Source organism: Vulpes lagopus, chromosome 2, assembly GCF_018345385.1.
Source record: "Vulpes lagopus strain Blue_001 chromosome 2, ASM1834538v1, whole genome shotgun sequence".
NCBI classification, from domain to species: domain Eukaryota; kingdom Metazoa; phylum Chordata; class Mammalia; order Carnivora; family Canidae; genus Vulpes; species Vulpes lagopus.
The window spans coordinates 41,533,147-41,561,146 of record NC_054825.1 but is presented as its reverse complement, the minus strand read 5'-3'; the positions used below and the strand labels follow the sequence as shown (position 1 = coordinate 41,561,146).

Genomic DNA, 28,000 nt, shown 5'->3' with positions numbered 1-28,000 from the left:
TCTAAGTGAGTTTCCAAGGCAGGTTTTATTGGTATAAAACCAAAATAAGGTGATGTAATTGTCAGCTATATAGAACTAGGTGAAGAAAAGGATTTTCTCTTAGAATTTCTTCACTGAGGGAAAAGGAAAATTTTTTCCTTATAAAGCAATAAAATATTGATTAGTCTTGGCAATTATTTGACTAAGCAACTTCAGGGCACTAGAACAAAAATAGTTATTTAATTTTTATCAAATAAGTAAAAAGTCAGCAATTTGTTACAGCTTCTGAAAAAATAGGCAAAACCGTAAAGCAGAGAAAGATTTCTCAAGCTATCCATGTATTTTTCTCCTTCAGTAAGGGAGAAAAAAAGGTCTTCATGATTTTACTAAAAGATCTAACAATGCAGAGGTAGTCATGGAATGTCTTAAATCTTCATCCTACTGATGAATCCTCTCTCAATCTTCCTATGCTATAGGAAGACTATAAAGTCACAGTACAGCAGCTACATAATCTGGTACAATACAGCCATCGTCGGTTAGGATTGTGCATGATGCAAAAGCTCCCAATTCTGTTTGTGGTATGTTATATACAAAGCTGTCCTTCACCAAACTTATTAAAAACCACCCCTAATATAATGTTTAGAGATTCAAAGCTACAAAACTGATACACATATAAAGTTGTTCTTGTTTTGTTTCTTTTTTGAAATACACCATCTGTTTCCATTTTCTAGGAAAGGCAGAGCCGGAAAATCATATATTGTGAAAGCCACTTTACAGGCGGCTTTATTTAGATGACCCAAGATGAATCAGTGCCATTATTGTTGTGTAGCTGTGAAACAGATCATCATCCTTTACCTCATTACATTTCTTCAATACAAAGTTCCCAGTGACTATGCGATCGCATCCAATTTCTCCATTTCCAAAGAAGCCAAATAAAGGAACACTAGGAAAAAACTTTCTGAATGCATCAGCCTCAACATTCCCCTTGGCTCTATAATATTGACAACCCCTGCCAACACATGCAAACATGAAGCCAATGGTATTCCGTTCTGGAATGTTGGCAGCTTTGAGGCGCTGCATCGCAGCCTCAACGGTCTTCTCGTCATTGACATCCTCGTTAAGGAGCACCGTGGCACTCTGGATTCGGTGTCCACTAAATGACAGTCCAACCACACCAGTGGCGTCAATATCCAGAGGCTGTCTGGAAATCAAATTAGAAAAATGTGGTGATACATCATGAAATAAAATATAAAGTTTAAAAGGTAAAAGAAAAGTGATTCACTGGCCAGGAGCAGCTGTCTTTAACAGCCTCCATCTAGCCCGAGGCTTACCTTTAGCTAAGAGCAGTATAATAGGGATTAAAAATTAAACTATGAAAACACTTAAAAGAAGGCAGGGAAGCAGATCTATGAGGAAATAAACAACTGTTTTTTCAGTCACAAATTTGAGGGGCAAATGTATCTCCACAAAGATTTCTGAAAACCATCATGGGTTTTTAGAAAGATATAAAATATCCTTAACCTTTTTCACTTTCTTAGAAGGAATCTTAAAAATTTTATACATATACATGATATCTACTAAATAAAGCTTTCTAGTATTATTTACACGTTTGGTATCTTTCTCCCCCTTACCTTGGCTGTCACATTCTAAAAAAAGATATATTAGATATTCAATTATGAACAATAATCTTATTAGGAACCTGTAACTCCAGAAGTTTTAGCTTTACATTATCTGGTCCATAAAGAAACAAGATTCTATTGCTGGGTCTTATTTATTACTTTCAGCCTAGAATTCAGCTTAATCTAAAGATAAAAACATGTTTTGCTTATATTTGCTCTTTTAAAAAATGAAATATTTCATCCTTACTAAAGAAAATATAAAGTATCAAAGTTATAGAGCATAATATAGTAAACACCTATAGGAGAAAAACAAATACCTTATATTTCTATCATGTTTACCAACATGTGAGTTGATGAAATGGGCAAGATTACTTGGCTAACAAGATACTTAATTCTAAAAGCTTAATGATTAAGACAGTAAGGCTAACTTAGTAGCAAAACCCTTTACTGAGGAGCAAAATCCACCTTCTCAAGTCCTCCACTGCCCCCTTAAACTTACTATGTTTCCTCTTTGACATACAATCGCAATGTGTATTGTCAGTATGTCTCAAAGAATTATTTATCCATCTTTTTTTTTTTTTTTTTTTTTTGGAAGGTGGTATATCTGGCCACTGTCAAAACGGAGCTTTGATTTACTCAATGGCTTCTTTTACCCACTGACACAGTACAAAGACCACATTAAAATTAATGTGTCATGTAAAGGGTAACGATTCTTGAGGCTTATTTCCCACAATAGGTACAGAAAGAAAATGATATACAGGGATCCCTGGGTGGCTCAGCGGTTTGGCGCCTGCCTTTGGCCCAGGGCGTGATCCTGGAGCTCTGGGATCGAGTCCCGTGTCGGGCTCCCGGCATGGAACCTGCTTCTCCCTCCCTCTGCCTCTCTCTCTCTATCGTAAATAAATAAATCTTTAAAAAAAAAAAAAAAAAGAAAGAAAGAAAATGCTATACAGTCAACTGACCGTGCTAACAGGCTCGCATCCCAGATGTTGTATGCCTGGTCTGAGTGAGATTGGCATTTAAAAGGTAAATGAGGTGCTAAATCATCACTGCGCTGACATACAATTTAGAGGTAAAAGCAAAGACGCACAGAAGAGCAGGTCTGAGGAGAAATAATCCACAGGTAATCACTGAGAATTAGGTGATTCTACTGCTTAGAATTCAGTGCACTTGCATTCTTCACCTCTTCCTCTCTGGTGAGGAAGACAGATTTGAGAACTGTCACAAGTAATGTTATTCCCTCTCCAGAAGATTTCCATAGAACTCAGCATACCAGAGGTTCTAAGAAGTTTTACCATGAGGATTCACTGTGTAACCATGTGTTTCCTTTAGAGGAGGAAACAAAACTACAGAGGAAGTGATCACTATGGTTGTACAGGGTATAGAGCTGTCAGGGAGACTCCAGTAGACAATGCTGAAAATCAACTTAGAGGAGAGGATGAATTCAACTAAAATAAGTTATTAAAAGACAACATAAAAATTTTACTCCCTAACAGTAAGCAGAATTATGCTGAGTATTGCAAAACGGAGTGAACTATTAGCTTAGCAGTTCTGTAAACATGCATTTTAAAAAGCCTAGGTAAGAAAAACCTGAGAACACTTGTGGTCATGCATAGGAGAAACTGGAAGCACATGAGACCTACTTGTCAGAAGTCAGCGATGCCAGGTTATCCACCTGGCCTCCCGCCAATATGACATTCATATCACTGAAAGTGCTGACAACTCGCTGCAGGTAATTATTGGCTCCCACCTTACAGCAATTATAGCCAAATACCAAGACCACACGAAGCTCAGGGTTATCTAGAAGGCCTGCAGAGAAAAGAAGAGCAACAATTAAAGATAGCTTTCCAAGAGGAATATTAGTATTTTTCTTACAATCTTCTACATTTTTGCAAAATGCAATGTTTCTGCTAATGACTTGCACTTCTAGTTATATGCAGTTTAGTGACGCTGTCCAGTTTCCCATTTTGTTTTGTTTTGTTTTTTTTTTTTACAAACTCTAACACTGTTTAACATGTTTGCTGGCATTAATTTTCCCCATTAAAAAAATGAAATGGCTTTTGGAAATAATACAACCAACACTCAACACAAATAAGGAAGCTGCTACGTAACTGAGCAGCACCTGTGGTGGATCTTGATAGAAGCTGTCTCCATACAGGCCACCAGGAGGAATGAAAGGGAATGCTGGTTTACACAGAACAGAGTTAGCAGCAGTGATAATTTAAAGATCCAGACAAAATGGACAGACAAGGCACCAACCACCTGTAGTGTGTCCAATGGTGGTCCCCCCCAAAATGTATCCACATCAAACCTCTGGAACGGATGAATGTGAACGGATGTGGGGGGAAAAAAGGCCTTTGCAAATGTGTTTAAGGAATTTTTTTAAAAAGATTTTATTTATTCATGAGAGACAGAGAGAGGCAGAGACACAGGCAGGAGGGAGAAGCAGGCTCCATGCGGGGAGCCCGATGTGAGACTCAATCCCAGGACCCCAGGATCATGCCCTGGGCTGAAGGCAGGCGCCAAACCACTGAGCCAGGTGGGCTGCCGTTGGATCTTGAGATGATATCATCTGTTATTATCCAGGCAGGGTCCATAAATACTAAGACAAATCTGCTTAGAAGAAACACAGACATAGAGGAGACAATGTGACCACAGAGGCAGAAAGTGGAGTGATGCAACCGTAAGGACTATCAACAGCCACCAGAGGGTGGGGGACACAGAAGAGATCCACCCTGGAGCTCCCAGAGGGGGTGCATCCCACTAGACACCTGGATTTCAGACTCTGGCCTCTGGGGCAGTGATGGAATACAGTTCTGTTGTTCTAAGCCTCTGGGTTTGTTATAGCAGTCTCAGGAAACCAGTACATCATGAAAATACATACAGGCCCAATCTACGTTTTCCAGGAAAGGGGGTGGGAGTGAAGATGGATTTTAAAACTCTTTCCAAAACAGGAAAAAGTGTTCTATTCTGTAGCATATCAATAAAAAGCAGTTTCCATTAGGGGGTGGTATAGCCCAACAGGAGACAGGCACTTCCCTACAAACTCCCCTGCTTTCACCTGAACCTCTGGGACTTAAGATTATCAATTTCAAAATTTCTGGCATTATCAAACTCATAATTGGACAGGAAAAAAAAAAAATCCAACACCTAACCCACACTCCTGTTTCCACTGAGTCAGCCACATGACTTCCATCTTGACAGACCTAAGGTGCCAGTCATCAGAAATAAGGCTCATTTAAGCAAACTGTAGTGGGGGTGGGGGTGGGATCACTGATTACTAACAAGAAATAACAAATCATGCAAGAGCAAGTAATGACTTATCAAGGGAAACTGCCTCTGCTCTATTTTTAATTTTCTATACAATAAATCACTGATATGGAGGGTGAAAAGGTATTATTATAGAAATCCAAGACTTTCATACCATATATCCTAAAGCCTACTAAAAGGTCTTTTTTCCCCCACAAAGACCAGAGCAGCACATTAGGAAAAAATGTTTTTTCTCTTCTAAAATACTTTTTAAAGTTGGAAGAGGGCTGTAGGATCAACTGTCTAGTCTTATAAGTAAGGACTGCTAATCCCAGAAAAGTGACAAGCCCAGAGAGTTACATGGTAGGGTCTAGATTAAAACCCACATCTCCACTCAGATTTTTTTTTTTTAATTTTTTTTTTAATTTTTTATTTATTTATGATAGTCACAGAGAGAGAGAGAGGCAGAGATACAGGCGGAGGGAGAAGCAGGCTCCATGCACCGGGAGCCCGATGTGGGATTCGATCCCGGGTCTCCAGGATCGCGCCCTGGGCCAAAGGCAGGTGCCAAACCGCTGCGCCACCCAGGGATCCCTCCACTCAGATTTTTATGTTTCAGAAACCTAAAGCTTCTAAATATCTATCTTCCCTAATGTTTTCTAACCTCTAGACTCTCTTTCACAATTGTCTACTAACATTTTCATCTGAGGGGGATCCCTGGGTGGCGCAGCGGTTTGGCGCCTGCCTTTGGCCCAGGGCGCGATCCTGGAGACCCGGGATCGAATCCCACGTCGGGCTCCCGGTGCATGGAGCCTGCTTCTCCCTCTGCCTGTGTCTCTGCCTCTCTCTCTCTCTCTCTCTGTATGACTATCAAAAAAAAAAAAAAAAAAAAATTTTCATCTGAGTACTCTAGACACACCAAGTCCCATGTCAGATTCAGGAAAGCAAAAATATGAAGAAATTACTCCAAAGACAGGCCAGGAAAGCTTGGAAAAACTTCAGGACTGCATGTTCAGATTTCTCTTCTTTTTAGAGAAGCCACTCTCAAGACAAATGTTTTATGATCTGTTTCAAAGTGGTTGAATCTAAATGCACACAGAAAATATACTTCAAAGAAAATCTCTCTTTAAAATGAAGCTAATAGGAGGGAGGGGGCAAGATGATCGAAGAGTAGGGGTCCTCAAACTTACCTAGGTAACTTTAAAAACATCCTGAGCACATACGAATTTGACCTGAGATTTAAAGAGATAGCAGCTGGAACAGCTACAGAGAGAAAACTTTTTGCTTTTACCAAGATAGGATGGTGAAAAAAATAAAACATCAAGTTGGGGAGGGGAACCGTGACTAGCAGGGCTGAAGCAGATCGGTGAAGCCTCTGGGGCACAAGAGCCCAGCCCTGGAGAAGCCGGAACTTTAAAAATTTGCACTTGAGTTCTTCCTGACAGAAAAGAGCTCAGCAGGGAAATAGGGCAGAATGGCAGGAGGGGCACTGAAGCCTCAGGATTCCCGGAGTCACTATAAGAGGAGGGGCCCCTCGGGGAAAGCTCACGGCAAACCGTGGTCCTATCTCAGTAAAAGGCTGGAGTGCCACGGCCCTCAGGGCATTGGGGAGAAGCCAGTTGGTTAGGCGGGCTGGCTCTGGGGCAGCCTTTACAATAGAGCCCAGTAAGGGATGGAGGTGGCTGTAATCCACTCTGTTCCCTTTGGGAGACGCAGTCCCTGGGAGCGTGGGTCCAGCAGCACCGGGCCCTGGACACCAGGGCCCCCAAGTGGACAAAGCCAGTGATGCTCCATTCCCCCCATGTCAGGTGGAAGCGGGGAGGGCACAGGACAGTGAGGACTCTCCTGCCGCTGGGTGCCCCCCAGTTGTGCAGATCAGCGCACCTGTTCCAGCCCCTGGAGCATCTAGGCCAGTGAGGACTGGGAGCTGTGGTTAGTTACTCGTGGAGAGCTCGACTCTAGAGCTGGAGATCTGGCTGTGGCCATTATTGTTCCTCCTTGTTTCACTTTGTGCCTGGGAGAGGTGGGGCCGCCAGAGAACAAAGGCCCCATGGGGTAAACAGCTCCCACTGAGCCCAGCACCCAGCAGGGGGCGGAGCATCTCTGCTCAGGTACACACACCTGAGAACCAGCACTGCAGACTCTCCCCCGGAAGAACTGCTGGAAGAGGAGAAGAGCAAGTTTATTGAACAAGCAGGGCTAGAAAGCTCCAGGACTGAGGGAAAATAGTATATAGAACTAGAGGGTCCCTTTTTTTGTTGTATTTTTTCTTTCTGTTACACTTGTTTTTAAATCAGAATAAAAATTTCCCTTTTTCCACCTTAACTACAGTATTTTACCAAATCTTTATTTTAAAATTTTTTCCTTTTTGACTTTCATAATTCTACAATTACATGTCTTAGATGTACTTTTCACTTCTGGATTCCCTTTAAGGTATTCAATTTAATTTTGGAGATATATGAGATATGGGTATTTGTTTTTTTTTTTGTTTTTAAAATGTTTTTTTTTTTTTTTTAATTTATGATAGTCACACAGAGAGAGAGAGAAAGAGAGGCAGAGAGAGAAGCAGGCTCCATGCACCGGGAGCCTGACGTGGGATTCGATCCCGGGTCTCCAGCATCGCGCCCTGGGCCAAAGGCAGGCGCCAAACCGCTGCGCCACCCAGGGATCCCCTGTTTTTTGTTTTTACTGTCTCATTTTGTTTTACATCGGTGGAAGCTAGTACCTTCTAAAACACAACGGACATACACCCAGCATGTTGGTTCATTCTGTGAGATTATATTCTCTCTTCCTTCTCACTCTGCCCCCCCTCTTTTATCTTGCTTCTATTTGTGTGTTCAATATTGGGGCTTCATCTAAGTACTGCCAGTTTATATAAATTTGGGATTGAGCACCTTCTAACATACAGAACACAATACATTCAGAACCAAGAGGCTCACCCTCTAGGACCCCACAGGGAGACTACATTCTCTCCACTACCACTTCCTCACCACCACTATCCCTCCCGTTTATTCTCTTTTTCTTGACTTTTTTTTTTTTTCTTGTTGTTGGTTTTTGGCTTTTTACTTTTACTAATTTGTTTTAAAATTTGTTTTCCACTTCAGTGGTCCTTTTATTTTGTTCTGTTCTTTTTCTTTTATTTTCTGGTCTCTGACCTCTCCGGAATCACCAAGGGTATATTTTACTTACATCGTGGTTGATATATTTTTTTTATTTTTTAATTTTTTTAATTTTTTATTTATTTATGATAGTCACAGAGAGAGAGAGAGAGAGAGGCAGAGACATAGGCAGAGGGAGAAGCAGGCTCCATGCACCGGGAGCCTGACGTGGGATTCGATCCCGGGTCTCCAGGATTGCGCCCTGGGCCAAAGGCAGGCACCAAACTGCTGCGCCACCCAGGGATCCCGTGGTTGATATTTTTGACTCAGCCCACACATACAGTCACTCTGCACTGGACAAAATGACCAGAAGGAAGAATTCACTACAAAAAAAATAACTGGAAACTCTTTGCCAAAGAGTTACAGAATTTGGATTTAAATATAATGTCAGAAATTCAGTTCAGAAGTATAATTATAGATATACTGGTGGCCCTGCAAAAAAGCATACAGGATGCTAGAGACTTCCTTATTGCAGAATTGAGATCTACTCAGGCCAAAATTAAAAACAGATTAAATGAGATGAATCCAAACTGTATGTTCTATCAGCTAGGGTTAATGAGGTGGAAGAAAAGAGTGAGTGACATAGAAGACAAGCTGATGGAAAGGAATGAAGCTGAGGAAAAAAGAAAAACAATAAAGAGCCCACAAGGAAAAGCTTAGGGAAATAAATGATAGCTTGAGAAGAAGAATATATATCTAATTGAGATTCCAGAAGAGACTCAGAGAGAGAGAGGACCTCAAATTATATTCGAACAAATCATAGCGGAGAACTTCCCAAATTTGAAGAGGGAAACAGGCATTCAGATCCAGGAGATAGAGAGGACCCCCCCCCAAATCAATAAAAACCGTTCAACACCTCGACATTTAATAGTGAAACTTGCAAATTCCAAAGATAAAAAATTCTTAAAGCACCTTGAGACAAGAGATTTTTAAATTATATGGGGAGAAATATCAGACCTTTCCATAGAGACCTGGCAGGCCAGAAAGGGCTGGCATGATCTACTGAGGGTACTAAATGAGAAAACCATGCAACCAAGAATACTTTATCCAGCAAGGCTGTCTCAGAATAGAAGGAGAGATAAAGAGCTTCCAGGAGAGACATAAACTGAAAGAATATGTGACCACCAAATTGGTTCTGCAAGAAATACTAAGGGGGACCCTGTAAAAGAAACAGGGAGCCCAGAGAAACAATCCACAAAAACAGGGACTGAATAGGTAATACGATGACACTAAACTCATTATCTTTCAACAGTTACTCTGAACGTGAATGGGCTTAATGATCCCATCAAAAGACACGGGGAATCAGACTAGATAAAAAAGCAAGACCCATCTATTTGCTGTCTACAAGAGACTCATTTTATTTTATATAATATATATATATAATATATAAAATCATATCTATCTATCTACCTACCTACCTAATCTATCTCATTTTAGACCTAAGGACACCTCCAGCCTGAAAATGAAGGGGTGGAGAACCATTTACCATTCAAATGGTCCTCAAAAGAAAGCTGGGGTAGCAATCTTCATATCAGATAAATTAGAGTTTATCCCAAAGACAGTAGTAAGAAATGGAGAGGGACACTATATCATACTTAAAGGGTCTATCCAACAAGAAGACCTAACAATCATGAATATTTATGCCCCTAATGTGGGAGCTGCCAAGTCTATCAATTAACCAAAGTAAAGACATGCTTATATCAATAATACACTAATAGTAGAAGACTTCAACATGGCATTCTCTGCCAATCACAAATCTTCTAAGCAGAACATCACCAAAGAAACAAGGGCCTTGAATGATATATACTGGACCAAACAGATTGCACAGATATATACAGAACTTTCCATCCAAACTCAACTGAATACACATTCTTCTCAAGTGCACATGGAACTTTCTCCAGAATAGACCACATACTGGGTCACAAATCAGGTCTCAACTGATGCCAAAAGATTGGGATTGTCCCCTGCATATTTTCAGACCACAATGCTTTGAAACTAGACCTCAATCAATCACAGGAAGAAATTTGGAAGAAACCCAAACATGTGGAAGTTAAAGAGCATCCTACTAAAAAAGGAATTGGTCATCCAGGAAATTAGAGAAAAATTAAAAGGATTCATGGAAATTAATGAAAATCAAACAACCATTCAAAATCTTTGGGATACAGTAAAAGCAGTCCTAAGAGGAAAATATCTCACAATAAAAGCTTCCCTCAAAAAACTGGAAAAATCTCAAATACACAAGCTAACTTCATACCTAAAAGAAATGGAGAAAGAACAGCAAATAAAGCCTACAGCTAGCAGAAGAAGAGAGATAATAAAGATTCGAGCAACACTCAATGAAACAGAGACCAGAAGGGCTGTAGAACAGAGCAACAAAACCAGGAGCTGGTTCTTTGAAAGAATTAATAGGATAGATAAACCCCTAGGCAAGCCTTATTAAAAAAAAGAAAAAGACTCAATAAAATCATGAACTAAAGAGATCACAATCAATACTAAGGAAACATAAACAATTTTAAAAACATATCATGAGCAACTATATGCCAACAAATCAGGCAATCCGGAAGAAATGAATGCATTGCTGGAAAACCACAAATTACCAAAACTGGAACAGGAAGAAATGGAAAACCTGAACAGGCCAATAACCAGGGATGAAATTGAACCAGTCATCAAAAACCTCCCAAGACACAAAAGTCCAGGCCCAGATGACTTCCCAGGGGAATTCTATCAAACATTCAAAGAAGAAATGATACCTATTTTACTAAAGCTGTTCTGAAAGATAGAAAGGGACAGAGTACTTCCAAACTCATTATATGAGGCCAGCATTACCTTGATCCCAAAACCAAAGACTCCCCGCAAAAGGAGAATTAAAGACTAATATCCCTAATGAACACTGGTGCAAAAATTCTCAACAAGATACTAACCAATGGGATCCAAAAGGACCTTAAGAGGATTATTCGCCATGACCAAGTGGGATTTATCCCCAGGATGCAAGGCTGGTTCAACACTTGTAAAACCACCCACGCGATAGAGCATATCAATAAGAGAAAAAACAAGAACCATATGATCCTCTCATATGGTTCTCAAATGCAGAGAAAACCATATGATCCTCTCATATGGTTCTCAAATGCAGAGAAAACATTTGACAAAACACAGCATCCATTCCTGATTAAAACTCCTCAGAGTGTAGGGATAGAGAGAACATTACTCAGCATCTTAAAAGCCATCTACGAAAAGCCCACAGCAAATATCATTCTCAATGGAGGAACACTGGGAGCCCTTCCCCTAAGATGAGGAACACGACAGGGATGTCCACTCTCACCACTGCTATTCAACATAATCCTAGAAGTCCGAGCCTCGGCAATCAGGCAACAAAAATAAATAAAAGGCATTCAAATTGGCAAAGAAGAAGTCAAACTCTCCCTCTTCACAGATGACATGATACTGTACATAGAAAACCCAAAGATTCCACCCCAAGATTGCTAGAACTCATACAGCAATTCGGCAGTGTGGCAGGATACTAAATCAATGCCCAGAAGTCAGTGGCATTTCTATAAACTAACAATGAGACTGAAGAAAGATTAAGGAGTCAATCCTGTTTACAATTGCACCCAAAAGCATAAGATACCTAGGAATAAACGTAACCAAACAGGTAAAGGATCTATATCCTAAAAACTACAGAACACTTCTGAAAGAAATGGAGGAAGACACAAAGAGATGGAAAAATATTCCATGCTCATGGATTGGAAGAGTTAATATTTTGACAATATCAATGCTACCCAGGGCAATGTACATGTTCAATGCAATCCCTATCAAAGTATCATGGAGTTTCTTCAGAGAGTTGGAACAAATGATCTTAAGATTTGTGTGGAATCAGAAAAGACCCTGAATAGCCAGGGGAACATTGAAAAAGAAAACCAGAGCCGGGGGCATCACAAGTTGTGACTGTGATGGATTTCAAGCTGTACTACAAAGCTGTCATCATCAAGATAGTGTGGTCCTGGCACAAAAACAGACATATTGATCAGTGGAACAGAATAGAGAACCCAGAATGGGTCTATGTCAAAAGACCTATCTGATTATGTCACCCCCGTTTAGACTCCTGGCTTCCCACTTCCCTTAAATAGCTTACCGTGTTTTATGGGCATGATGTGCCTCTGCAGCTTCACCTGACATCATACTCTCCCCGACAGCTGTCCTCACTACTCTAGACACACCAGATTCTTCATGTTTTACAAATAAGCACTGAATCCACAGCATTTCAACTTCTATGAAGGTGCATTATCAGGCCCTTTCTATTTCGTGTCCTTGATCTTAGGCTACCTTGCTCTATTTTTGTCAGTAACCGAGAAAGAAGGTAAAGACTCCAATGATGCTCCTCCCTATCCACGTCTGAGGACCCTTCCTCACGCTAGTTCACTTCTTAGGGCCTTGTCCACGTCACTTTCCCAAAACCCCACAACAGATTTTAAGTACTGTGGTTACAGGTTTCCTAGCACCTCTGTGCTTCTACTTGGCACATATTTCACATCCATGGTACTTGAAGGAAGCAGTCAGTTTGTTCTGCTAGGCTGGAAGCTCCAGTAGGCAGGAACTTCACCATGTATTTCTAGAGTCCCACACATACAGCACCTAGCATATGGCATGCATGCAAACAGTTCCTAAAAGAACAAACAATGGCTTTTTCTGAAACTTTGGTGAGGTGTTTCTGCCCTTCTCAAAAATTAAGTGCTCATCCACATATTCTTTTTTCATCCCAGAGACTATTTTTAATACAGGATACCACACAGACCTCAGGAAAACCTGTCCCTCATTTTTAAAATGTGCCATTTTTGTAAATTCAAAAAGAGTAAGAGAAAGAATGTGTGTGTATAAAATTATATATACTATGATGCTGGGCCAGACAATGACATCCTCTCTACGCAAGGTCAGGAAGAACTAGAATTCTCAAATGCAAGGTCCCCGTCTTCAAGAGGCACTTCCAATTTCATGGAGAACTGAGCCACTTCAGTGCTTTCTGTGGGCCTTCACAGGTCTTCTCATCACGGTGCCTAAGCACTGGGGCAACTCTTCTGTGTTCTCTAACATTGGAAAGCACCCTGAACAGGCCATGGTAGTATCCCACAGGGTTGGAGGATTTTTTCTCTAAAGAGCCAGATAGTTAATTAGGTTTTGCCAGCCATATAGTCTGAGTTGTATGTTTAATTCTGCCATTGGAGTGCAAAAGCAGCCATAGGTGATACATAAACAAATGGCTGGGTTCTAGTAAAACTTTATTTACAGAAATGTGGGGGGCAGACTTGGCACATGGGCTGTAGGTGGTCTTTCCCTGCCTTACAGTGCTTGTCTAGATTCTTGCAGGGGCCTCCCAACTAGTCTCCCTGCTTCCACTATCTTCCAAGGGTCACATTTGCAATTAGAAGATTTCTGGTTAACAGTTGCCATTTACTAACTATGCTCTCTAGCCTGGCCTCACTGTGCCCCACCCTTTGTCTGCAAAAGTAAACTGTTTACTACTTTCCCTACATGCTCTCATTACCTGGCTCTGTGCCTAGGTTTCTGCTAATCATCTAGCCTATCCTGTCACCACTCTTATCTTTCATGTTTCTCATCCTTCAAAGCTTTAAATGCTACTTGGCCCACGAAGCCTCCTTACTCTCCCTCCCACTGGTAATCCTTACAGCAACCTTTCCAGATCTTCTACAGAGGCACAGCTCACTTTCTATTTGGGTTATAATTATGTATGTACCTGTCACACCCTTCCTGGAGTAGCACTGAGACAGAATTGGCATCCAATTAGTTTTCTAGCCCTATGGGATCTTTTAATAAAGCTGAATGAAATTAATATAGAATTTCTATTATCATGAACCCAATGAACATACCCATCCTCTCATCAGCATCGAACTCTCTCTCTTCTTCCTTCCTTGTTGTAAATTCGCTGCTGGAGTATTTTCCAAAGTCTGTACTAAGCTGTCCTGGACACTCTTCACAGACTGCCAAGACATATATATGCAAATGGCTCTCAAACCAACAACCCTGACCTCAACTCCTTCTTGACTTTGAGACCCACAAACTTTTAGCCACCAATCTAAGAGAGTTCTGGTTTGCTGAGCACTGTTAACTCCAACAAATCTCATTATAATATGACAAAGTCTCTCTGGTTTGGCTACACAGTCACATTTCCTCCTAAAATTCTTTCTGCCTTTATAGCTAATATTAGATCCGTTTAAAAGGCCTAATCTGAAGTTTTCCTTAGACTCCATCTGGCATCCTTGATTTCAGGCAGCTTTATGATAACTCTGGTGTTCTGTTTATGTACCATGTAGTCTAAGAGCCTTTGCTCTCTACTCTTGCCAGAGTTTAGTTTCCTCACCAACAACACCCTGTGACAATTGCTACCTGGCAAGGCTGTCATGAGGATTAGAAATAGCATGTAACTCGAATATCCAAGACCTTTGCTGCCCTTTCACGGAATGTCCTTTTCCTGAGCTCCCGCTAGACTATTCCTCCACACACCCCAAGGCTACACTGCAGATGCATCACTGTGACCCACTGCAAAGCCTGCCTAAGGTACAGAGGCCAACACTGGCCTACCATCTACACAGCAATGTATTTTGCTAAGTGCTTTACATAAGCCACTTCATCTAATCATTACAACTCTGGAAGTTAGTTTTCCCACTTTACAGATGGGAAACTTAGAAAAGTTAAGAAACTTGTCCTGAACTAGAAAGCTAGAAAGTAGCAGAACTAGGTCAGCTACAAGCCTGTGTCCTTACTAGCTAGAGTATCCAGCTCAACCCCACACATTGGCTATTGAAACCTCGAAGGCTTTACCTGTACGTACCTGTACCTGACAACTCCCTTCTATGTTATGAGGCCTGCTGCTGCCAGCTGCTGATCTTCGCAGCCAATGCCTCCTCGTTCCATCGCCATCAACCACTTTACATCTTTCTTTTACATTGTAAAGGACAGCTGTCCAAGTCAGTCTCAATGTGTAGACTCCTTTTTTTCTCATCAGTAAACCAATCACAAATTTTTCCTTCGCTGCTACGTAATTTATTATTCCCACTGGATTTGGTGCCATTTCAAATAACAGAGGCTTAGCTCTACAGGCTGGCTGATTGATGCATAAACAGGTCACCACTGAATATCTTCTATGCCAACAGATTTTAATGAGTTAATGCCAATAAGTTCATTTGTAGGTACAGGCAAAAAGCCTTAATGCTGTTCTGCTTGAGTAACTACTCTGTTGCTTACTATATTAAATTAAAATTATTAAATTAAAATTTCTCATCAGATTCTGGAAATTAAGTCAACCCTTTACCTCTTCAAAATCACCTTATGACCTATCTACTCTGACATATCCTAGTAAATACTTGTTTGACAAACTCTACCTTCATTTACAGCTTTTCTAAAACTTAACAAGTTCACTATACTTTTTCCCATCTAAATTAATCGACATAGAACTAACCTCTAGCCTCTAAAATTTTTTTCCCAATAAATGCCTTTTATTGGTCTAAGAAAATGCTTTAAAAAACTTTTCAGAAAATAAAAATAGGTCAAATGATTAAATATTCAAAGAGAAAGAAGTGCTTCAAGATTAAGAATTAAATACAAAGACATTTATTATCAAGAGTATTTTTGGAAAATTTTTCATCTCTGGTTCTCTCAGGCTTTAACATAAGTAAAATAATTTAAAAAGTATATTAATATCTTTTAAAAAATAAAAAGAAAATTGCACAGTCCATCAAAAGTAAGTAAATACTTAAAAATAAATAAATTTTACCAAGAGTGTACTGCAGTAGCCTCCGTGAATCACTAGTTTGAATTACCCACATCTCTAGAAACATGTATTTAATTTAGACTCTCAAAGGAACAAAATTAATCAACAAATTGGGCAACTAATGGTAAATAACAGTGACTTACCTACTTCAGTGAGTTGATGTCTTTCTAATGTTAAATTCTTTGGGTCCTTAATAAAATGAAAGGGTTGTATTTTTATTCCTTCAATTTGAGGGAATAATAGAGCAAAGCCAGACTCTCCAATTTCTATTTCCTGAGGTCGATTGTTACCTGATCCCATTGGAGTCACTAGGAAAAAAGTTAAACAGTTTCATGAACAGATTTAATAAAGCTGAAATTTGGTAACACTTCATGCCCCACTTAGATACCTATCTTGCCCCACTTAGATAACTACACTTTGGGTAACCAAGATAATCAACAAGTTAAAAGCTGAGTACAAGTTTCTCAGTTTTGAAATTTTAGGGGTAGTGTCATGCTGTCTGCAATTTACTTTGAAATGGTTAAGAAATGTTTTTACAAACAAGCAGAAAAAAAGCAACGATTGCAAAGTTTTTTAAAATGGTGAATCTAGATGAAAGGAATATGGATGTTTACTGTACTATTCTGCCATTCTTCAACTTGGAAGATTTGAAGTTTTTCTAAATAAGATTTTTGGGGGTAGTAAATACATCCTCACAGCAATTCTATTTTTAAAAATTATCCTAAAAATATTGACAATTATATAAAGTATGTATAGATGTACATATACACACACAGAGCTATATATCTGCAAAGTACTTTTACACACAAAGGAAATGGACAGGCTGATTCTAAAATATATGTGGAAATGCAAATGACCTAGATAACCAAAATGATTTAAAAAAACATCAAAACTTACACTAATCAATCTTTAAAAAGAGGATCAAGACCTACAGTAGTATAGCACTGACTCAAGGATAGACAAATACAGGGTGCCTGGGCGGCTCAGCTGGTTAAGTGTCTGCCTTAAGCTCAACGCATGATCCCATAGAAGATCAAGTCCCACAGAAGAATGGTAATGTGATTCATATGTGGTGCTAAACTATTCTGCAGATAATATTCTCAAGAGAAGTAAGAACAAAGACTGAAGATTACTGAGAAAGTGCTTTAGTAGTCCAGCTGAGAAGACATTCAAAAGAGATTTAAATATTGCACAAAATGAGATTGGGTTCCCGGCTCGGCAGGGACTCTGCTTCTCTCTCTACCCCTTGCCCTACCTGTGCTCTCTCTCTCATGTCTTCTCTCTCTCAAATAAATAAGTTTTTTAAAAAAGGATAGGCAAATAGATCAATGGAAAGGAATTAAATCCAGAAAGACCTATAAACATGCAGTCATTATTTTTAACAAAGGTGCCAAGGCAATTAGAGGAAAAAAAATCTTTAACAAAGAGTGATGAAATAAGTGGATGAACGTATGAAAAAAAAATTAACCTTGAACCCCTATCTCACACCATATATAAAAAATTAATTCAAGTTAGGTCACAGAACTGAATATAAGAGCTAAATAGAATAGCTAATAGAAAAGTACATAAGAGAATACCTCTGTGACTTTGAGATAGGCCAACATTTCTTGAAGAGGATTTTTTTTTTTTAAGATTTTATTTATTTATTCATGATAAGACATAGAGAGAGAGGCAGAGACACTGGCAGAGGGAGAAGCAAGCAGGCTCCATGCTGGGAGCCCGATGCGGGACTCGATCCCGGGACTCCAGGATCACACCCTGGGCCAAAGGCAGGCGCCAAACCACTGAGCCACCCAGGGATCCCCCTCCTGGAGAGGATTTAAAAAACATTCACCATAAAAAGAAAAACAAACTGGATTTCACCAAAATAAAAGTTCACTGATCATCAAAGACACTGTTAACAGAAAGAGAGCAAGAGGCTGGGAGAGAAGATTTACAATACCTATACCTATAAAAGGTCTTGTAATTAGAATATATAAACAATTTCAACTAAAAAATCCAATAAAAAAATAAAAGACTTGGATATGTCACAAAACCAGACAAACAGCCAAAAAACATATGAAAACATGCCAACATAATTAAAATCATTGGAGTAATTCAAATTAAAACCACTACAAGAAGCCACCTCATACCCACTATGATGGCTAAAATGAAAAGACTCCTTTGAAGACACTAAGTGTTAGCGAGGATATGGAACAGTGAGCAACTGAAACCCTCATTCAGTGCTCAGGAGTATAAAATGGCTCTGGAAAATGGTTTGGCAGTTTCTTATAAACATATACCAACCCCAAGACCCAGCAATCCCACCTCTTGGTAATTGCCCAAGAACAAACCCATGGCTACAAGACTTACATAGAAATGTTCACAACCTGGGGCGCCTGGGTGGCTTAGTCAGTTAAGCGGCTAATTCCTGATTTTGGCTCAGGGTCCTGGATTCCAGCCCCATGTCAGGCTCCTCACTCAGTGGGGAGTCTGTTGTTTCCCTGCCCCTCCCCTCCCCTGCTGTGCTCTCGCGTGTACTCTCTCTCTCAAATACATAAAATCTTAAAAGAAAACTGTTCACAAGAGCATCATCCATAATAGCCAGGAATGTGAAACAATCCAAATTGCCAAAGAGTGGAAATATCATCTATTTATGTAACAGAATAACACTCAATAATTTTTAAATGAATTACTGATAAACACAGTAACATAAAGAAATCTCAAAAATATTATGTTGTTAAAAATATTTTTACAGAGCGAAAAAGCCAAGACATAAAAAGGAGTATATACTATATGGTTCCATTTGTATGACATACAAGGAAAACTAATCTATGGTCGCAGAAATCAGAAGTGGGATTTCCTTTGTAGGCAGATTGACTGGAATAGGGCACGAAGGAACTTCCTGAGATGACAGAAATATTCTCTATCTTGACTGGTGTGTAAGGTTACACAAGGGTATATATTTGTCAAAACTATTAAATTGTACACTTACAGTTGTACAGGTCACTGTAAGTAAAGTTCACCTTAAAAGAAAGAAAATGACCTCTACGCTTAGAAGAATGAAAAAATTTTCTCAAACCTGAAGCTTTCTGAACCTAAAGAGGGAAGATAGGCCAGTAGCCAATCGCTGTTTTAGAAACAATCACTAAACTGTGGCTTAAGAAAAAGGAATCCAACCAAATGTCTTGGCAGAAGTTTTGTTGGGATATACATGGGACTGCCTCACAGAAAGCACCTGGCTCCCAGGGAACCCAAACCAGTGTGTCCAGGGAAACGTGATGGAACTGCAATGGCACCTCCTCCTGATGTCAAGATCATATGCAAACTCAGAATGGATAACGTTAAAACTCCTTCAGCGTAAGGGGAGCCCAAAAGGCAGGCTTAAGGTAGACCTCCTGCCCTCACAACGGGGTCCTCCCCAAGTCCACCCTCCCACCTGAAATTTTAGAGGAGAAATGTGATTGTGCTTTCAAAAAGCCACTGTGGGTGAGGTGGGGAGGCCAAAGAAACTGAGGAAGCTACTATTCTATGTAAGCATTTGCTAATAACTAGTAATGGCAAAACCTAGATCACTCATTTAAGGAAAATTCAAAGGTAAAAGAAAAGCATGGGGATCCCTGGGTGGCGCAGCGGTTTGGCGCCTGCCTTTGGCCCAGGGCGTGATCCTGGAGACCCGGGATCGAATCCCACATCGGGCTCCTGGTGCATGGAGCCTGCTTCTCCCTCTGCCTGTGTCTCTACCCCTCTCTCTCTGTGTGTGTGTGACTATCATAAATAAATAAAAAAAAAAAAATTAAAAAAAAAAAAAAAAAAAAGAAAAGCATGGTTACTGGTATCCTTTTTTTAATACAATGAGAAATGAAATGTGTGGTGATAGGTGGATGTCATAGCAGGGGGTGGGGAGCAGATAACGAGAGGGAGAGATGAAATAGTTCCTATCAACAAGTATTTACCCTTATTCATTTGTAAACACTTGAAATCCTTCTACCTCACTATATAAGACTCTTAAATTTAGATCGAAAGTCAATTATTGAGTACTACAGAGTGAAAAAAAGAAAGTTATAAGAGCTAACAGGTGCTCACTGATTCCTGCACATCTCTACTCTACTTGCACTAACTCATTTCATCTTCATAACCCTCCAAAGAGGTATTATCAATCATCTCCATTTCATATATGGGGAAACTGAAGTCCTATGAGGTTAGGCAACTTGCCCAAAGTCACACAGATACTAAGTACAGTTGGGATTCTATTCCAGGCACCTGAATCACTGTACCATGACTGCCTCAATACCGTGCCTCTCCCCCGTGGGCTATGGAAAAGAATCAAGAATAATAAAAACCGGTAAAAATTCACTAGTGAACTTGGGAAAGGGTATAATTTCACGCTATAAACTTCAAACCATGGTGTCCCAGCAGAGAAACAGAGGTTTCTAGGAAGATCTACTGTGGCTTCTATTCCTAGCCCTAACACTCTCCTGCCTACCAGAAATGATACTGGTTGAATTGACAAAAGTGAGAATGCTCACTTAAAGCTTTCTAATTTGGAGAGAGGGAGAATGTGAGCTTTTTTCTCTCACGAATGGCTCCCCTGGAAAGATATGCATCACATTTAGTTTACACAGATAGCCCTGAGACTACTAACCACAATAACCTAAAGAACACTAACAGAAGTCAAATATAATACCAGGGTAAATATGACTAACTTTATGGCATTCTGGATGGCCAAAAATATAAACGTGCTTTTAGGCTACAAGTAATTTGCTAATCTATAGGATCCCTCAGTAATGCAAAGCAGGAAATCATCAAATCAGTATTTTCTCTCACCTACAATTCCTGGGGTCACAATCCCAAGGATGTGGCATTGTTTTGGGAATAGCTTCTCAAGGGCAAATGCTGCTTCCATAGTAGTTCTTTTCCTTGCTGTAATAATACAATAGCAAAATTATTATGTTATTCATTTGAGGTCAACTGTGATGGTGTGTGTGGGGGAACAGCAAACACGGAATAAAGTTTAAGTCGTTTATACCACTGCTTTATGAGAAAGTCAATGGGGGTGCCTGGGTGGCTGAAGTGGGTAGGCACTCAATTCCTGATACCAGTTCAGGTCTGGATCTCAGGGTCATGAATTCAAGCCCTATGTTGGGCTCCATGCTGGCTATGGAGCCTACTTTAAAGAAAAAAAAAAAAGCCTAACAACTTTGATGAAAACATTTTCCCATTTGGGGCCTGTTTTATTAAATTATAAATCTGACCTTGAGCACCACCATTTGCCTTTCTTGCTTGGTTCATATACTACTTACGCCCCAATGATGTTAAATCTAGCAACAGCAGCTAAATTTTACCTTGCTATTGTACCTCTCAGTTTATTTTTTTATTTTTGGTATCTCTCTGTTTAGCTGATATTAGAGCATGACTTTTTCATTGCATAAATAAGTCACCTGAATTCAAATTAGACAGTGATTACCCAGGTCGAGCTCTTGGCCTCCGTGTGCCTAGCTTGGGACACTCGGTGTACTTCTCTTAGCAGAGTCAGGAAGGCACAGTGTAATTTTGGTGTCCCTGAACGGGTCCCCATCACAATATAAAAGGTTTTAATAGCCAAAAGATAAACATCCTGTTTAGTAAGAAAAAGTGGCTGGAGGATTAAATTGTTTCAAAATGAGAAAGACATCTTTCAAAAGAACGTTTTAATTGTACTCCAAAGTTCAGAAATCAGTCTGAGGCAGAAGGGGGTCTTCAAGTTTCAAAGACAACGTATTCACGTCTGCCATAGGGAGAAGGCCCAGAGCCTCACCACGTGTGTAACTCTCAAGACTAGGATAATATTTAACTCCAGAGGCATATAAGGAACAAAAAACCCCCAAACCTTTTCTCTTTCAGTATTTACCTCTCTTGTGGCCACGACACTCTTCCAGACTAATGAACGTTTCTGAATCAGCCATATAAAGAACTGTCTGTGGTAAGATGTGAACATTCTGCTAACAAAAACAAAACAAAACAAAACAAAACAAAAACAAAAAAAGGAATTAGATCACATGAATCCATGAGTGCTCTCCTGGTTCCTTAAAGTTCTGCCCTGGTCCAAACTGCTGTTGGCGTACCCTCCCCTTCAGGTCACTGTTAGCATTCTGACTCCAACCACTTCCCATTCATTTTCCACTCATGCTCTTACCTTTTCAGGTCATTCATTTGAGCATCTGTTATTTCTTCTCAGGTCAAACTCATTCCAGCCTGACTCAACAAGTTCATTTTCATAATTTAAACTCTTAAACAAAAACAGTAAGTGCCAGCAAAAGGTGCCACTTTTGCTCTGTTTGCATAGGCATTAGTCACAGAAACACCTCAGCAACAAAGGGAAGGTATACACCCTGTACCACTCCTTCCACTGCCTACCCAATCAATATCCCAGACCTTCACTTCCACCTTACCAACTGGTTCCCTCCAGGGACCTTTCTGCTTCCTATAATTCTCTCTCTCTCACTCACACACACACACACACACACACACACACACACACACACACACTGCCGTTCGGGGATTCTCCTGCAGCTCTTTTCACTTTGTACTTAATTTAGGATCGTTTCCCTCAAGAGACCACCGAAAGTGCCACCTCTGTTACAAAACCTTCTCTGAGACTCCTTCAGGACCCCAGTCCTCAAATCCCAGTCATTCATACTCGTGCCTCACCTGCACTTACGCGCTGGGCTTCTTCAGACTCCTGTTTCCCACTAAATGTCACAGTACAGACAAGTGACAAAGTGGTTGAATTAAACAAAAACATGAACATACTTTTTTTTTCTGAACTGGTTATTTTCAAAGACTTAACTGTCAGAACAGAATGAAGTACTCACATATAGCAAAGCCTCAATGTGGATTAAAAAAAAATGTTACTCCACTGTAATTTTGGGGAATGTTATGATGTTTCAGAGTAGATTTCATATAGACAAACTCAAAAAAGATACTGAGACAGAATGATGACCTTGTGATGGCTCCAAGGCTGATAACCTATGGATATATTGCCCTTGGTCCGCACAGCATTTTCAAAGAATATAACCTGGTTACCAATTATTTAAAATTCCATAAAATATTTACAGAAAATGTGGGCCTCCAGATTCTTTCAAAAAACTAGACATTCTAACAACACTTGGACCGGGCTAAATGCAGGCAAGTACGCCCTGGTGTGCCATGGCCTTATTGCTCTCTATGCGGTTACCCTAAACCAACTTCGTTATCTGCCTAACTTTGGAGTCATCTGGTACAGGGAGTAATGAGATAGAGGGTATATATAGTCTTGAAGGTTTATGATTCTCTCTTTCCTGGTACCCAATGAAAAGCATGCTTAGTCTTCCTTCCTAATTCTCATTAGAAGCAGTAACAGTGACAGTCCTCAACAGGAAATGTTCTTAAAGCACAATGTGAGACAACTACATCCTTACTCCACCATTCAAAGAAGTTCCAAAATGGCAAGATATTTTATAAAATTTTTAGTGGACTTTAAAATCTTTCTAATAAAAGTTAAATTATCTTTCTTTATGGCTAAAATAGTACCATGTCCACTAAGTAATACGGCAAACACAGGAAACAGCGTGATTTGGACAAGGTTACATGTTTGTGTCTAACCACGCTAGCATTTACTACACTGAATAAACTTCTTTAAGGGCATTAATGTATGAATTTTAATGATGACATTGATAATAGAGAATTTCATTTACTGAAAATATTATCCCTGGTACTGCAGTTAATGTATTTATATGCATCATCTTCCATTATTTAACCATTAGAACAACTTTCAGGGTATGAGGAAAATTCTCATTGTCTTTTCATTTTATGGAGATAGAACCCGAAGCTCAGAGAGATTAGGTAACTTTCTGAGAGACTGGCAGCTAGTATGCACCAAAGATGGGTTCAAACCTAAATCTGTCCGGCTATAACAGCCATTATATTGTATAAACTTTTAAAGCTATATAAAAATAATACCTGCTGTGGTACATCTTAGGAAAAAAAAAAAGCAAATTTAAAACATTAAAAATAAAGTCACACAATTGTACACCAAAAGGAAACCTCTGCTGACATATTAGCTTCTTTTCTAGCCTTCCTTTTGTTTTTAATAACTCAGATTATACTAATTTCATAACCTGCTTTCTTACGACATGAACATTTTTTCTTGTCACTACTGTATCTTACAGGTCATCAGTAAGTGGCTTTATTTCTACACTGTAAGTTGTTTTCAATTTCCCTTATAATAAATGATGCTACAAACATCTTTATGGAAGTGTTTGCATTTCGAATTTCTCCAAATGACAACCTCTAGAAATACACTGGGCAGGATTTGAGCCAAAGTGCAAAGAAAAGTTTACTGCAAGCCTTCCTGTGGATACCAGCCGCTTTGGATCTGAATCCTAGAGAAAAGGAGAAAAATCCACACGAGAAGAGGGAAACAGAAGACTGGTTACCTGTGGGGCATTTGTCTAATATTTAGACATATTAAGAATGCCGGGCGCCAGATTTCTAAAAGGAAAAGTACAAAAAATACCCAAGAGAAAAGAAAATTGGGAAGAATCTTATGTTGGACTGAAATGGGATGTGCTTGTTGCAAACTCCTGACTTTCCATATATATAAAAATGTAGTTGTAAATGTATGTATGGATGGGGTGTGTGTGCGTGTGTACACGTATGTATGCATTCACAAACACATACATATGTATATATTCCTTATCTCTGTCTAGTGGGCTCTGGAGCAGCAAACCCTTCAACTGCCTTGAGTTGGCCAGATCTTGGCTTTTATTTTTTTTTATTTTTATTTTTTTAACTTTTATTTATTTATGATAGTCATGAGAGAGAGAGAGAGAGAGAGAGGCAGAGACACAGGCAGAGGGAGAAGCAGGCTCCATACACCGGGAGCCCGAAGTGGGATTCGATCCCGGGTCTCCAGGATCGCGCCCTGGGCCAAAGGCAGGCGCTAAACCGCTGCGCCACCCAGGGATCCCAGATCTTGGCTTTGAAATACCATTTTCCACTAAAAGGAACCCATGCTCTTTAAAGAAATGACTGATTCCAGGACTAAAGCAGACAAAACATAAAATGAGCTTCGAGCATCTTCTGCCAGAAAGCAAGGAGGTGCTCAAAGGTGATGGACTCATCTCTCAAAGACCCTGAAACCAGCTGAAGGGGCTCAGTCTAGTCAAACTGGGGACAATTTGGATGCCAAAATAAATACTGGTAGTTAGAGATCATATTCCATTGAATAAAATAAGAAACTTAAAAGTCTATACAGAAATAAATCAATGAATAAATTGAAACAAGGTATTTCCATAGTTTCAAAGTATCTCCTCAGAAATTACTTCCTAATTACAGTGGAAAAAGAATAATTTTACAGGAGGGCCATCTGGCAGACAGACTACCTGAATCAAATTATCAGAGGTAATACCTCCAGTAATGGGACAGAAACGGAAGTCATATCCTACCTGACAGGATGAAGCTAGAAGAGCACGGCATCACTTCTGTGATATTCCTGCCAGATACCTAATCTGAATCTAAGAAACAAGCTCTACAAAATAACTGGCCTGTAATTCACATAGTTGTCAAAGCTGTGAAAGTCAAGGAAAGCTTGAGAAACTGTTCCACCTCAAAAATTAAAGAAATGACAGGGGCGCCTAGGTGGCTTGGTGAAGCCTCCAAATCTTGATTTTTGCCGAGGTCATGATCTCGGTGCTGGGATGCAAGCCAGTGCCTGGCTCTGCACTCAGTGCCAAAAACAAGGTAAGACTATAATCTGAATTATTCTGTTACGGGGAACATTACCGGGACAACTGGCAGCATCTGAACGAACTGTGAGGAATGGATGGTAAGAATTTTCTGACTCAGGCAGCCCGGGGGGCCCAGCGGTTAGCGCCACCTTCGGCCCAGGGCGTGACCCCCGGGTCCTGGGATCGAGTCTCACGTCAGGCTCCCTGCGTGGAGCCTGCTTCTCCCTCTGCCCATGTCTCTGCCTCTATGTCTCTCTCCGTGTCTCTCGTGAATGAGTAAATAAGATCTTTAAAAAAAAAATTTTTTTTTAAAAAGTATTTCCTGACTCCCCGCACTGTGATGACGCCCGCAGAGCCTGCCCGAGCACCGGGGCACATGGAGACTCGGCCTAAAGGCCCCCTGGTCAAGGCGGCCGCCCCCGCTCACGTCCCGACCCCCCGAGTCCTGCCCGGCTTTGGGGGCTGCAGGAGGAAGGAGAACGGGGCCTGCTGCCGAGATCTCTGGGCCACGTACTGGACGCTACGGCGGAGGAAAACCCGGCGGCCCTCCTGCGAGCAGTGACCACAGGACTCGGGCAACGGAAGGTCCTGCAGAGTCGTGATCCTAAGACCTGCGCACACGGAACGGCCAGCGCGAGAGAACTCGTCACCGACACTCTTCACGTCACGAGAAAACATTCCCTAAGTTACAGGAATAGGATGACACAGAGCAGGGGCGAGAGAGGAGCCCCGCCCGCCCTCCCGGCCCCGCCGCCCCGCACTTGCCTCGAGCTCCTCCGCCAGCGCGCGCACCAAGCAGTGGTCCTGCCGGCGGCCCGCGCCCGCCAGCCCCGCGGAGACCCAGGTCACGCCGCGCTGCAGCCGCAGCACCCGGCGGGCACACTCCCTCCACAGGCGGCACACGCTGGGGGCGCAAACGCACAGGCCGTGAGCCGGCGGCCCCGCCCCCGCCCGCGTCCCCCCGGACCCCGCGGCCGCCGGAGGGGCACGGCGGGCGTCCCTCGCGGTGCGGACGCCGCCCCGGGGCCCGCCCGCCCCGCCAGCCAGGGGAGCCCGCGGCACGTCCCGAAGGCCGCGTCCCGCCTCCGCGCCTCTCACCCGGCCGCCCGCAGCAGCGCCTTGGCGGGCAGGAAGGTGAGGACGCGCTCCACCACCTCCGCCAGGTTGCCCAGCACGAAGGAGCCCTGTGGGTCCGCGCACGGGCCTCGGCCACCGCCGCCCAGCAGCTCCATCCCGCAGCGGCCGCCGGGCCAGCCCCACGGCGACGCGGAAGGCCGCGGGCAGGCGCGCGCCGACCTCCCGCCCAGGGCGCACGGCGCAGGCTCGCGCGTCACTTCCGGCCGGCGGGGGCGGCAGACGTTTCCGGCGTCTGTCTGGGGGCGGGACGGCCTGGTCGCGGCGGGCGCAGCCTTGACCCGCTTCAGGAGCGACGGGCTCCGCGTGTGCGGGCGGCTGCGGGAAGCTTTGGCGTAAATCCTTTTTTCCTTAAAGATTTTATTTATTTATGAGACAGAGAGACCCAGGCAGAGGGAGCAGCAGGCCCCATGCAGGGAGCCCGACGTGGGACTCGATCCCGCGACCCCGGGGTCACGCCCTGGGCTGGAGGCGGCGCTAGACCGCAGGGGCCCCCGGGCCGCCCCACGTAAATCCTTTCTTCAAAGACTGTGCAGTTGGGGGAGCGCGCGGGGGCGGGGGACGCGGGCGCGCCTGGGCTCCCCCGACTCGGGCCGGAGCCCGCGCCCTGGACCGGGAGCCACGGCCCCGACGTCTAGGTGCTCAGGGGTTTCGGGTGTAGACTCGGGCTCGGGTCGCGGGGAGGAGCGCCCCGGCCCCGCCGCCTGCCAACCACTGGTCCCCGCGTCGAATTGCTCAGAATTTGTTCCTTCCGCGTAGATCCCAAGGTGCGTCCACGCCTGTGCCTGTCGGACTCCCGTCGCTCGGCACTCGGCCCGCCGGGCCCATCCGCGTCCCTGCGCACCGCGAGGCCTGTTTTCTAGCCGAATCGTCTGTAAACCCGCTTCTCTACGCACTTCGAGTGGGCGGTTGTGAAGGCGCGCCGTGCCGGGCGGGTGCCGCCCTCTAAACAGCCCCCCGAGGCGCCCGCGGGCCGTCCCCGCCCCCCTTCTCTGAGGCGCCCGCACGCCGTCCCCGCCCCCCCTTCTCTGAGGCGCCCGCCGGCCGTCCCCGCCCCCCCCTCCCCGAGGCGCCCTCGGGCCGCCCCGCCGGCGGCGCACACGCACCCTTCTCTGCCTCCTCACCAAGGCACGTGTCCGTTCTGGCGTTTAAGCCCCTCGCGGGTCAGGTGGCCGCTCCCCTGCACGCGCCTGTGGTCCGTGGCGCTGAGCATCTCCCCCCGCGTGTCCGTCGGGTGTGGGCGCGCCCTCCGCGCGACTCCTGCGTTCCCTGGGATTCCGAGGGAGGCGCGGCTGCATCCCCGCCGACGTCCCTTACCCCTGGCTGCGCCCTCCGACGAGCCCGGCCTCCAGC

At 42.6% G+C, this 28,000-nt stretch overlaps 1 protein-coding gene across 1 annotated transcript; it reads right to left on the bottom strand.

The window, feature by feature from the left end:
- Nucleotides 1-6: 6 nt before the first annotated feature.
- Nucleotides 7-26,831, bottom strand: FBXO22 (F-box protein 22). The gene is made up of 7 exons (XM_041744618.1): nucleotides 26,612-26,831; nucleotides 26,279-26,417; nucleotides 21,655-21,742; nucleotides 20,592-20,687; nucleotides 15,929-16,093; nucleotides 3,242-3,407; nucleotides 7-1,180 (listed from the first exon to the last, which is right to left on the bottom strand). Exons 1-7 carry the CDS (start codon nucleotides 26,743-26,745, stop codon nucleotides 763-765), a joined length of 1,206 nt encoding a protein of 401 aa, XP_041600552.1. The 5' UTR covers nucleotides 26,746-26,831; the 3' UTR covers nucleotides 7-762.
- Nucleotides 26,832-28,000: the final 1,169 nt, after the last annotated feature.

Bases quoted from the DNA above. Each gene is read 5' to 3' on its own strand.
- FBXO22 (XM_041744618.1), bottom strand. From the start codon at position 26,745: ATGGAGCTGCTGGGCGGCGGTGGCCGAGGCCCGTGCGCGGACCCACAG. The intron at 3,408-15,928 runs GTAAGTCACTGT...TTTTCTCTGCAG, and splicing joins ACATCAACTCACTGAAGTAG to GCCTTCTAGATAACCCTGAG. The intron at 1,181-3,241 runs GTAGGTCTCATG...TTTGATTTCCAG, and splicing joins GCATCGCTGACTTCTGACAA to ACAGCCTCTGGATATTGACG.